The sequence below is a fragment of the Cyclopterus lumpus genome, chromosome 3, assembly GCF_009769545.1.
Source record: "Cyclopterus lumpus isolate fCycLum1 chromosome 3, fCycLum1.pri, whole genome shotgun sequence".
NCBI classification, from domain to species: domain Eukaryota; kingdom Metazoa; phylum Chordata; class Actinopteri; order Perciformes; family Cyclopteridae; genus Cyclopterus; species Cyclopterus lumpus.
The window spans coordinates 5418800-5432405 of NC_046968.1; the positions used below are offsets into that span (position 1 = coordinate 5418800).

General features: G+C 45.1%; 1 protein-coding gene across 2 annotated transcripts in view; it reads right to left on the reverse strand.

The window, feature by feature from the left end:
- The window catches only part of mtss1lb (MTSS I-BAR domain containing 2b), a 63825-nt gene extending 55259 nt beyond the window's left edge, over positions 1-8566 (reverse strand). For both annotated transcript variants that reach the window (XM_034562679.1, XM_034562669.1), the window contains exon 1: positions 7832-8566. In XM_034562679.1, the coding sequence (XP_034418570.1) occupies positions 7832-7918 (87 nt within the window). In that variant the 5' untranslated portion in view covers positions 7919-8566. The remainder of the gene's footprint in view (positions 1-7831) is intronic.
- Positions 8567-13606: the final 5040 nt, after the last annotated feature.

The following is a 13606-nucleotide window of genomic DNA, read 5'->3' on the forward strand; positions in this document are numbered from 1 at the left end:
GCTTCCTTGCATAAATACATTTATGTATAAATGTAATAAATGTCTGACCCTCTGCAAAACCCAGAGGGACCTCGTCATGATAGACACAAAAATGACCGACAGCGGAATTCTTTTCGGCTGCTTTGGTTCTCTGGTATTGTGCACGCCGGCCTGCCGTCACGCCGCTGTGGCTGAGTCACGGTTCGTGTTATTAGTCGCACCTGAGCTTTTTTTATTTTAGTCAAAATGTCCGCTGCGAAGAAGGCCGGTTGGACTGACGGCCACAGAGGAGCCATGACGACATGAGAGCGGCCTCGGCCTCTTTTGACGCGCACCCCGGGGGCCTCTGTTTTAACGACGGCCCGGCGGTGGGAAGTCCCCATGGACCACACACACACAAACACGCCACGCATTGGTCTAATGATATGCCTCCACAGAGCATCTTCAGTTCTGCAGCATGGCCCAGAGTCATAGGACATAAACGGGCTGGACAACAACGGGCAGTCTCTGTGAGGACGCAGACCAGTTCTTTCCCAGTTCTCCCATGCTGTTGTTGTTTTTCCAGCTCGCTGCTTTATGTAACGAGGAAGCAGACGGGCCTCAGACACCGTTTGCTTCCCCAGGAGTAGAAAAACCGACGAATTCAACTGCTAAATGAAAGCTTTCAATGCATTGTACTGTGAGCATTGAGTCTCAATGTGTTATGGTTAATTGCAAATCCCAGAGTGAGGTGACAATCGGGGGCCACGGTGCAGCAGTGAAGCCTTCACGACTTTGGGGGCATCAGGAAAAAAAAGGCATCTTCTGTTGAGACCAAACGTGACCTTTGTGGCCTGGATGCCAGCTGCTACTGGACAGCAAAAAAAATGTCCGCTTCATGGTTGGGACGTGTTTTGGAGCAGCAAGAAAAACAAGAGAGATCTTGTAGGAAAGTAAATCAGTAGTTGAATAATCGATATGAATGGGTTATCATTTTCTTCATTTTTGGATTTTAATCATATTTTTCAAAAGAAATTCCAAAACAATAATCCGGCTGTCAAATATGAGTGTTTGCTGGATTTCTTAACCTACAATGATACTAAACGTTGGACTTTGGACTGTTTCATCAATACGAGCAGTTTGGATATGTAAACTTGGGCTTCAGGAAATTGGATATTGCATATTGTAGACCAAATTATCAGTCTATTCATTGATGAACTAATAGTCAGATGAATTGGTAATGACAGTCAAACTGACGGGGGTTTGAGCTGTAGGGCGATATGCTCACATTCTGATGAATCAAGTAGTGAGATTTGATGATACACTGTTACATCATCTAAATTGATACTAACACCGCACTGAGCACATACTAACTCAAACGGATGTCTTAATGTGATGACTCTGTATTTGTGTGAATAGAAAATATAAAAAAAACATCAAACTTCTCAGCATTGAAAACGTAGTGAAAACTGCACGGACAACGGTGTGCTAAACTGGTAGGGGCCTCACCTGAAGGGCACCTCATCATCTGTGAACACATGCAGCCCAAAGTCTAAGACAGAGCGCACGCATTTTCACTCAGATCCCCTGCTGGCATCGAAGCAGAGACTCTCTAGGTACTGGTAGTGGTCTTAAAAGCAGATCCACCAGGACAGACCTGCACCGATCGTTTAACGCCGTCTTTTGGGAATTTGAACTTGTCACAAACCGTAATTGTACATTTAGAAAGAGTCACGCCACGGGGCGCTCAACCACATGAAAGCACTGCTTGCTGCAAGGCTGCAGGGACACAAGACATGTGAGGCTGCGTGTGTGTGTGTGTGTGTGTCGGTTGGTGTTCGATGGTAGACTACACACTCTGCCGTGTGAAGCGTGGTCATGGTCAGAGGAGAGAACCAAAGCAGATGTGGCTGGCCAACAAGCCGCAATCTCTTCCTGGTTCCCACCATAACCGAGCCAAGGACTTAACTCTGCACGACCGAAGATGAAGAGGAGGAAAAAAAAGTATTCGTCAGTCTCTTTATGACTGATATATGTGTTCATGGGGTTATTGAAATCCTCATATCCCATAACTGTGTAGCAGGGAACATGACAGTAATCCGGATTCCAGTGCAGAAACAAAAGTATTTAGTTTGGATCTGTCTGGATTTGGGGAAACCCTCCTTGTCTGTCGACACTATTCTCGTCCTTCTCGTGTTTGAAAATAGGGCTTTTAATGTAGTCTATAAATATAAAATCACAAGCTCCCAGAGCTAAAAATAAAATGCCCTCAAAGCTCCTCATTTAGTCTGAACGACAATCTACAAATTCAAATGGCATCAATTTACAATGATATGAAATGTCTAGTATAGTTCACCATGACTTAGCATAATTATAGCACCATTATTATGAATTCAACTGAATAAAAAGTAAAATATATGCAGGAAATATATACTATATATATACATATATATCTTACATTACCTGTTTTTTTCTGTAGCCTTTAAAGGACACATATCATGCTCATTTTCAGGTTCAAAATTGTTGGTTTTCTACCAGAATACAATTTTTATGAATATACCTGTAGTCACCCTCTGTCTGAAAACGCTCCGTTTTAGCGCCTGTCTCTTTAAGTCAATTCTGCTCTGATTGGCTTGGTGAAGAAGATGGCACACCTTTGCAAAGGTAGTTGTCAGTCCGTGGGTAGAGATGCTCAGAAGGTACATTCTCATGGGCCAAACCTGAATGGCTGGTTGACTCTCATGTTTTACTGATCGAGCCAGCCCTCAAAGAAACTGACTGGGTCGTCTAATTTCCCAGCTTGTGGGTTGGCAAACACTCCAGATAGCCAAATGTGTGTGCACAAGCACATATGAAGTTACTTTTACATGATATATCTCCGTAAAATGTATTTTAATTACATATAATCAACATACATCTGTATACGAGTATTGATGTACTTGTGTGTGCACTGGGTTTTTGAGGCCGATACTGACGATGTTTGAAATATGGCAGTTATCGGTATGCTGGCATTGTGGCTATTTAGTTTATTCACTAACAAAACATTTTGAAATAGATATTTCACACAGCAATTCAGGACTACGTGTGAATGCTTGAGCTAATAACATGCAGGTAATGGAACGGTACTAACAAGGTCAAAACCTTTAAAAACCACGCCCTCCTGTTTCTTAAGGGACCATGAAATCATATTCTTCTTTAGTGCATCCTACTGCCAAATATGACATATACCCAGTAGCCACCGGTCCATATTACCGGCTGACCGTGAACATGACCTCTGTGTCTCATCATATTACTCTCCTATTACCCTCTGTGACCTGTGACCCGTGTGTGTGTGTGTGTGTGTGTGTGTGTGTGCGTGTGTGCGTGTGTGTGTGTGTATATGTGTCAGTAATTCACTAGAGAGTTGCAAGACATAGCCTCCAGGGATACACATTGGCAGACAACAACATAATGTCCTTCCACACACACACACACACACACACACACACACACACACACACACACACACACACAATGTAAGAGCATATGGGAAGGTTTTACATTGTATTGTGTATTTTAAATGCCAAACATCCTCATTTTAAACACAGATGGAAGAATCTCAACCGCAAAAATGCAACTATGACGTTTTGACTGATGTTTTGTTATCATGATTTTCTTGGCAGCTCCCAATATACACCATTATTTATATACAATTATCAGGGCTATGCAACACCAGAGAGACCCAAGGTTCATATATCATGCCCACACACACACACACACACATACATAAAGCAGACACACACAGAGTGACCGGCTGCATTGGGTGGAGGATCTGCTGAGGCTATAAAGAGGAAGAGGAGCAGTAGGAGGAAGAGGAAGACGATGGAGAAAGAGGAAGAAAGAGTGCTTTCTAAACAGCATGGATTCAATCCGCTGACAGCAGCATTTAGCTTGGCTCTCGTCCAGAGCATGGGCCATGACACCTAAAACCACCAAGGACAGATTTAGGTCCACTAGTCGAGATGAAACCAGTTAACAAACTGGGCTGGCCGGCTGGCCTGCTGGTCCCAGAGTCACAGCTGAGTGGATTCAGACGCACGTCAAAACCTACTTTGACCAACAAGTCATCTCATGAAAAAACAAGTGCACCCAAGCATTCAGGCCGAGCTATTTTGATTCCCTTCTAGGTCGGCCACGGATATCTTCTTTAAATAGTTGATTTCACATTCTGCCTGTAAAATGTCAAAAAAAGAATGCGTTTGTCAAAAAATGAACGTGAGTTATTGAAATTGCTCATTTTGTTCAACCAAATGTTCACCGAACGACCATGTATGACAAAGAACAGCAGCAAATGAGCCCCCCTTTGAGCCGCTGAGGCACTTGAACTGCGGTTGGCGGTTGATTGCTTAATAAATGAGTATCAAAACGGTTGCAGATTCATTTTCTGTCAATCACGTTATCGGTTAATCCGCTAATTGTTTCCTGACACGCTGACTGACGGAAATATCAATGTTGCTACTCATTTCCACCCGTTTAATAACATTTGGAATGATATTGTGACGGTTATTTGAACAGTCGCGTCACATATCAGCTATCGCTATACTCTGCATTGCTTCTGTGGCCTCTCGGTGTCTTGAACGTGGATCATGTGGACCGTTAACGTCTGAGGAAGAAGACCGTCCCATTGCCCCGAGTCGGGCATCCACTTAATAACCAAAGCTGTCAAAACAAACAGCCTGTTTCCCAGAACCAAATGGAGAACAAGCTATTAATCCACTTGCTCCTTCTGACAAATGGCTTCTTCTTTATAAACACTGATCAAAGCCACATTGTTTCCCTCTGACTGCGTCCGCAGGGCCGATGACTCAATGAATCGCGTCCACTCGCCGATGTTCATTCACCGCCTCCTTGGGGATTCGGGGAATTGAGACCGGGCAGTGGTGTTTTTTTTGGCCCAGGTTGTAGTGACCCACTTATATCAGAGTGCGCTGGATAACGTAAACAAGGGGAGCATTAGAAACACCGATGAATAATGGATGCACGCAGAGGGAGAAGGAGAAGCATGCGAGATGCCTTAAAAGGGGGTTTTCCTCGAACGTCGATGATCTGGATTGTGTTTGAGCGTCAGTGACTGAGAGAAGTACGACATATAAATATATATTATATTATAATAAAGTCTTGAAGCTTTAGTGATATTTATGTTTGGTGATGATTTCTGGGAAAAGGCAAAGTGTCTGAGAACAACAATGTAACACCATGCTGCTCTTCAGCCATGGCTAACCTATATGGGTCACTTCCTCGTTGGGGGGGGGGGGGCATTTGACAAGAAATATCAGAGACGTAACTTAATGCCCCAACAAAGACTCTGACATCTCACTTTGCACCTTCATCCATGCACTCTGTCCACGAACAGTACAGGTGCTGAGTCATATGGAGCTGATGTTGCTATGCAACCAAACCCCCTGAATGGTTTTCAGAGGGATGAGCATCATTACAAGTCTGTCATCGTCAAGAAATGCTTGTGTTTTGGCGGAATAATGATTTCCCTTTTTCTCAGGAGCCGTCGAAACCGTCTTGATTTATGATCTGCACGGGTCGCTGGGTCCCATTCAGCTCTGAGAAGAATCTCCACCTAAAGTACAGGTGACCAGGCCCGTGCCTCTGGAACTGCTAATGTCCTATCACAAGACCAATGCGAATTTACCACGTAGACAATAACACCCATGCTTTGGAGTCTGCCATTGGTTGAGACTGCATTTAGACATTTTAATTTGCTGTTACACCGAGGAAATCCTTCCCAGTGCCAGATTTTAAGTCAAACGGATTTCGTGTAAAGTCACGAAAATCAGTAAATCCTCCAAAGCAAAACAAGGGAAGGTCAGGACGGTTGGTTTTGACCGGTGGGTCGGACTGAGAGGCATCTCGTGGGCGGGTCGCAGTTCTAAAACACCCTTTTCACCCCTTCACCCCTCCCATTGCTGAGGTGTAGACGAGCTACGGTGGCCTTCAGGTAGCATAAAACCTTAAAGGCGAATGAGAGATGGTGCCGGGATGCATTATGGGAATTAGGACCCAGTGTTTTTGGAGTGTGACTAAAGCCTTGTTTATACTCTTATACAACTGCATTACCTTTATACAAGCCCTGTAAAGAAGAAGTATTATGCGCAGTATAAGGAAGAAAAGTTTCAATATCCTTTAAACAATTGGATTTGGCTGCAAAATATTTACTCCAATAGATCTTTAACACCTTCTGTTTCTAAAGCATTTAAAAGAAGAAAAAAACCTTTTCCTTCTTTTCTGTATAATCCCCAGTCGTGTAGCCAGTGTTTTTAATCAGTGAACTATCTGTGACAGTCACATGATCGCAAGCGCCAAGTTACAAATATTCAGTTGGTTCAACCGACCGGGCGCCGCGACGGCTTCACTATATACGACGAGTACAAACTCAGCTTTAGAGTCAGTCATCGTAGCGTCCGCCTCTTCAATTCTTCTTTTTTTAAACCCTGGCGAAAAAAGCAAATCACTGGAATACACCTTCACAAATCCTCGATAACTTTACTAATTTTGTATTCAATCATTTCACTAGGTAATATATGGAGTATTTTAAGTAGTATGTGTTGTATTAGTATGTACCTGATATCTAGGAGCATATGTGTATCACTTATACACCCACAACAGACAGACAATAATCTCTCCTGGACCTCTGGCATTCGGGGTCATACAGGTGACAAACAACATTTGCAGAGTTTGGAGGAGAATTGAGAATGTACAGTATCTTTGATGAGTAGAAGAGAGACAAAGAGATAGAGAGAGACAGACAGACAGACAGGTAGACGGACAGGTAGAGCTGAATGGGCGTCTGACAGGCAGACACATTGACAGAGACTTTACCATGAACCATTTAGAGGGAGGCTTTCATCCAAAGCATCTGCATGGGTGGGTACTGAACCACTAAAGCCATGGCACAAGCGGCTGACGGTGGTCATGCCGGAGTCGTCAAGCCACCGACAGACAGACAGAGAAACAGACACACAGACAGACAGACAGAGAGACAGACACACAGACAGACAGACAAAGAGACAGACAGGCTGGGTGTCTGACGGCTGCGAGGCTTCTCACGCCTTCATGTTCGCCTGCCGGATCGGCCTGACAGAAAATCCATGACGCTGCACTCTCATGGAGACGCACAGCATAAGAAAGGGAACATGCGACGGTCATCGTGTCTGTGTGTCTGTTTCTCATACAGGTCACACAACAACAACAACAACAAAAAACAAGGCGACGATGAGGATGAGGATGAGGACGATGAAGCAGTACCCAACCAGGTCTACATGCCTATGTAACGGAATGCGTCCTAACCGACGCGTGCGTCCATTAGCCGCTCCCGGTTTGATTCGTGCGCTCTTATGCTTCCCATGATGAGGCCCATGGTGCGCGGATCAGGGCAGCGTGTGCCAGACGCATTGAGAAACCGTTGTGGTTTGTTTTGTGATCATGGTTTCTTTTATGTATTTATTTGGGGGGGGGGGGGGGGGTGTAAGCGTCACGTCAAGTGTCTCCGATAACGGATACATTTGCCTTTACATGCGCAGCCAATATTCCGGGGGGGGGGGGGGGGGGGGGGGGGGGGGGGTCACATCAACAACCGCTGCGCGACTGTCAGTATAACGGTGCCGCCGCTCCATGTTAACGTTTCAGTGCAATCACAATCCGCATCAGGGTATTGCTGCAAAAAGGGAGAGGAGCGTGTCCAGACATTTTCCACCCGAGTCACCCGGCTCCGTTCTGATTAGGCTGCATGCTTATTCTCAGGGAGGGAGCGCGTGCGTTTAACCACGAGCACGGATCCAGTGAAGCGTTCGAGAAAAGAAAAAAAACACCAGCTTTTATTTACCTTCATGTCGTTGACGATCGCCTGGAATAGACCCCCGAGGGCCCCGCATTCCTTCTCCACGGTCTCCATGTTTGCCAAATCCACCATTCACCGGAATTTGCAGAAGCGCGCACCAACTGCGCGCTACCAACACTCAGCAGGAAATAAAAGGAAAGAAAGATGAATGCCAAAATGTATTTCCACAAAAAAATCACGACCGAGCTCTCCGCGTTCTCCTTTCAACCGGGAGACCGACAATAACGGATGGGGGGATGCAGTAAGAACGGGAGGAGGAGGAGGAGGAGGAGGAGAAGGAGGGTGAAAAAAAGAGAAAAGATGCCGAAAGAAACGACTTGCGCTGCGGTCTCTTCCAAAACGAAACGGAAGATGGGTTGTGAGAGAAGATGGTTTCTCTCTCTCTCTCTCTCTCTAGCTCTCTTTCTGTGTGTGTGTGTGTGCGTGTGTGTGTGTGTCTCTCTCTCTCTCTATCTCTCTCTCTCGTTCTGTGTATGTGTGTGTCTCTCTCTCTCTCTCTCTCTCTCTCTCTTTCTCTCTCTCGCTCTCTCTCTCTCCGGTTCCGGGTCAGTCAGGCGTAGAGGGGGTTCAGATGGCACCGGGACGACCGCTCATCTTGGCGCAGCCGACGCTGCGCGGTGTCGGCGGGGGATGCATGTGAAGGCAGCGGAGAACCCGAGCGATGGATCGCGGTGTATAGGTCGGAGTCTGAGTCCGTGCGTTCCATGCGTGCGTGCATGTGCGCGCTTGTTCAAGGCAGGCTGTGATTGGCGCAGAGGTGGTGGGCTCAGCCGCGCGGGCAGAGCAGCCAGTAATACGATCCGTGCGACTGCAAAGGAGTCCAGGACAACTCCGGACGGACCTGTCACACGGCCGCACGCGCACACACACACACACACACACAGACACCCCGTAGACCAGCATAAAGTGCGTGCATGTAGGAATGCCCCGATGACCCAGATGAATCCCTTTGTTTTCTTTTTCAAAGGAATCACTCTCATAACCTTTCGGTGACCTGTGGACTGTTATTAGAGGTGCTATCATATGAGCCCTCTTTAACAACGAGGAGGTCATAATGTTTCCTATGAGGCACATCTATCTCGCAATTCTTGATATGGAAAATATAGTTCCGTAAGATTCATCTGCGGGTTGGGACGCAGCACAGCAAAGGTTACCGCCATGGGCGACGACGTTGAGTGACTTCAGTGTGTCTGAAGAGCCGAGGTTCCTCTCTTTGCCCATGAAGAAGAGAGCCTCTTTCCCTGCCTGTGTTGACCATGTGTTGCCAAGCCTATGAGCCAGTGTGCACCATTCACTGTGTGTACATGTTAGAAACACAAAGTGACACACAAGGCATCACACATGTCACATGTCTTTTAACCTCTGATGACTTTTGAACTGCAATGATCAGAGTCTGCGTCCTGGTGTCCTCGTATTGTCTTTGCCTGTCGTTGCCTTTTCTCTTGTTCATAAATAAAGTAGAATGTATGATCCGGAGTAGAAGCATATAAGTACTTCCTTTTGCATCTCCCGTGGTACGATATCTCACGGCAGACATGCTGTTGTGTCAGATATTTTCACGATTACCTTAATGAAAAGAGAACTCCTAGTTTCCCTCCAGTGCACGAGATGTTTCTTCAGCAAAAACTTAAACCTGCAGTACTGATGACAGCCTCTTTGAAAAGATGTGCATGTCTTGAATGCCAAGGCCAACAGCATGGTTGAGGAAATCAGTGTTTCATTAGATTTGACTGATTTGGTGCAACAAAGCTGGTCAAAATAACACTGCTCCACCTTCTATCGTCAGCCTCCTGTCTACGTTAGACCTTTTTTGGTGTTGTGTATGTGTGATGAGTATGTGTGTTGTGTATGTGAGTTGTGTATCCCACGAACCTCGGTCCTGAGTTTCCTAATAACTCTTATTATTATCATAATACCATAGCGGTTGCGTCTCTGTGTCAGTGTCCTTCCTCCCGAACAAGACGGCATCGGTCGTTTGGTTTGGACTAAACTAAGAGAGTGAGGAATAGTGTACGGGCAACATGCACTGTACTTACACTGCAGGGCATTCAAGTAACATGATACTGTAAGCGACCAGAATGATGGTTCAAAGGTCAAAGGTCACGGAGCCCTGGATATTCCTGTGACCGCAGATGGATCATGTGCAGCAAGTGGTGCTGGGAAATTAGATAGCAATGGAGATTAGTACGTAGGATCTTTTTTTCTTCTTCTTGTGTCGGTTTCCGGCAGTCCCTCTCACATGATGAGTTCAGAGTGTGGTATTATTATTAAATAATATTGTATTTTCCATAAGAACGTTCTTTGTGTCGATGCCAGAAGTCACAAACTCGACTCAACGTAAGTGGGAAAATGCAATTCCAACGTGAAAGTTTGATGTTTTTTCTGTGATATGATTTACAGAATACAGGAGAAAACAAGCCAAGGTGAGCATCTCCATTGTGTGTGTGTGTGTGTGTGTGTGTGTGTGTATGAACACCATATGTGCACTCTATGTGTTTGTGAGCATTCATGTGGCTACATTGGTCCTCTGTGGCGACCTTGACAGAAGGAAGGAGGTCATAGATATCACATAACCGGTGTTTTTCTCATCTTAGTCCTAACCCTTCCTGTGTGTTCGAGTGTGTCCTGTGCAGAGTTGATACACACACACACACACACACACACACACAGACACACTCTCTGGTCATTGTAACACCCGGCAGATCGACCCGTTCCCTTGGACTTGGCAGGAAACTGAAGAGCACATGTTCGCAACGAAGTCCCACTTCCTCATTATCTCCCACGAGGCCTTTGTATTTTTTTGTTCTCTCTGAAAATGGTCCGATCAGCGCAGAAGGTAAACAGACTTCAAAGAGTCGTGAAAACAGTGAGAGTGTATTAACAGCTGTGTATGTTGAAGTGACAGATTCCAGCCAGGTTAAATCAATTTGACAAGGTTTTAGTGCATTCCTGCCTGTGGACCTGGTTTCTATTTAAAGATGCATACACACAGCTACAGACGGTCTCACAGAAAGTCCTGACTCAGTATCTTTCTCCTCTTGGAATTGGACCTAAAAACATACCATTTCTAAGAAAAAGCGGCCCACAAAATGTCCATTTTGTCATTTTGGGGGATGAGGCGGCGCGTCCTTCATCACTGCTAGTTGTTCGATGTCGCTTCGGTGCGACTGGGCCTTTATTTGACTGTTCCATACTATAAAAACAACTCGTTATTTAGATATAAAACCATCAGCTGGAAACCAATTGAATAGATACATTATTAGATTTGCACGTGGCACTCACCCTCGTATTTCCACAACTGTTTAACTGCACCACACACAGTGATCCACTGTTAGCTTTAGCTAGCAAACAGAACGCATGGAATTCCAGTGAGAAGTTGCAGCCAGTAGCTTTAATGACACGAGTCACCAAGTCTCAGTGGGAATGAACTCTGAAAGGGTTGCGAGGCTGAAAAGAACAGAAGCCTTCGATGATTCTGTTTCAGGATATGGAAGTCTAATAAAAGAGCAGAGAGAAAGCATCAGCCGGCCTCTTGCTGTTATTTTCACTGCCGACTGCAGATGTGTCACATGATTCAGTGTCAAAATGTTTTAAAATGGCTTTAAATTCTTTGAATCGCCACACTAAATCCGTCTGTCTTTACTTCTGTTATCTTTTATATATTTTCTGGTTGGTGATTGAAATTGAAAACCATTGAATTAAAGGAACACTTTAGAGGTCAACTTTGAAGGTACACTTCATAGGGACACTTTAATTCAAAAGTTTGTTGTCATATTGATGTGTTTCCTCTTTTTCTACAGCTGTTTCAGCAAAGATACAAACGACTGTATAATTCAGACACCAAATATATTATTTATATTCTAGTTTGGCCCCAAAAGAAGGAGAATTAAATTGTCAAGACTTACGTTCAGTCAATGTCCCGGTGTTGGATGACAGGGAAGAATACTGTGAACCGTTTTAGGCAAATTTGTCTCTAAATATGTCGGGGGGGGGGGCATTTATCTCTGGGCCCTCTGCAGTCTACTCAGTGCTCACTAAACCAGATTAAATAGGTTGCACTGGGATTCGACACTCCATAGTATGTCCAGCTGATATTCCAATAGAAACTAACCTTCTACTCCCAGTGGGACGTTTTAAGAATGGCTTTCCCACAGCAACACTGTTCATATTGCAGCTTCTTACAGGCATTATTGTGGCACTTGAGATCTGCACGTTATGATGCTCGGCTTTCTCAGTTTCTTCAACCAATCTCAACATGGATTTCCTAAAAAAAAACTATACACACTGTAAAAAAAAAAGGATTGGCCTTTTTCATGATTTTCAAGTATTTGTGTTATAAACAAACCATTCGGGCAGTCGAAAAGTCATCGATGCGGTTCTCGTTTAGTGTTAGTCCGTATGCTTTTAGAATTCATGTCGTTCCTCAGTGTATTTTGGAGTGAAAGCAGCTTGACGCTCTGCGCTGCGGTGGACTCTGTCCCTGTCCCTGGGCGGGGTCAGGGGTCAGATGTCAGCTGACCGTAGAATCTGCTGGCTCGGCATTTTTCTTTTGAGAGGAAGCAGCAGAACTTGAGCGACTGACTTCGCCCGTCTCGAAAGCCGATGTGAGCAGTTCCCGACACCAAACGGCGTGCGGATACATGTGAACTTGTGTCGACGAGCTGCAGATTTGATCTTCAATTGAAAGTTCGTTGAACGAGAGACGACGAGGACCTTATGTTCGGTTTGGTCCGAAGAGGAACTAAAACCAGCACTGACACTTGCTGCTGCAGCATTCGTCAGCGATTTATAATTACAGAACACAAATTGTACATGATAAATGAAGGCGATCAGGATCAGACAAAACCACATTCAAACCCCCACAGGCTGATACTTCTGTTACGGCTTTGAATGATTACTGAAGAGTCACGACTGTGGTTGGACGAAGCAAAACCTACAGAATATATGGATGAAAGTGAATATAATGAGACGTGGTGACGAACGCAGTGCAGCGTTGTGTTGATTCAACTCGTCTGGTTCTTCGATTGACAGCTCGGAGTCCTGCTGTAGAAACGGCCCCTCGTGGTTTATCATTCAGGGCCAATGCAGAAAGGGACGTGCCCTCTTCATGTAGCGAGGAGGCGGAGTCGGGAGGTGGAGGTTCGAGGAGGCGGACTGGCGTGTAGCAAGTCTGCCCTTCCTGTGTTTCCATCCTGTCACAGACCTGCAGGTTGTGTTATATTTTATTAACCATAACCACGATCTTTCACCACACAGAACTATTCCCTCTACAGTAAGTAAATGACATAGTCTTTACGAGGAGATTTCTAAGAAAATACTGTATCAGCAAATAAAGCATTACAGTACCATTTACCAAAATGGAGGTCTAGATTCTAACAGAGCACTGTCTGGATAAAAAAAATCTCAGCACTCAAAGAAAAAAAATCCAAAATAAATAAATACTGGAATACAAATATGTGTACGTTCCTCCAGATCTTCTGCTGATCCAGTATTCAAGGTGCAGTATTCAAATGAGTTTGAGTTTATCTCTCTTGTGTTTAATGAGTCTGCAGTTGGAGCAATGCGGTCTTTCCTCACAATCCAGTTTTATTTCAACGGAAAACAGAAAGTGTGCAGAGACTGGGGTAACATCCCTGTCGCTTCGCCACCTCCACCGGTGTCATTCATTTGAGCCCGTCTCACTTTCTCTCTCTCTCTCTCTCCCCCCCTTCGGTCACACGTTTGCTCTCCCTCGCTTCCAGCGTCTCTTCCTCTCTGAGT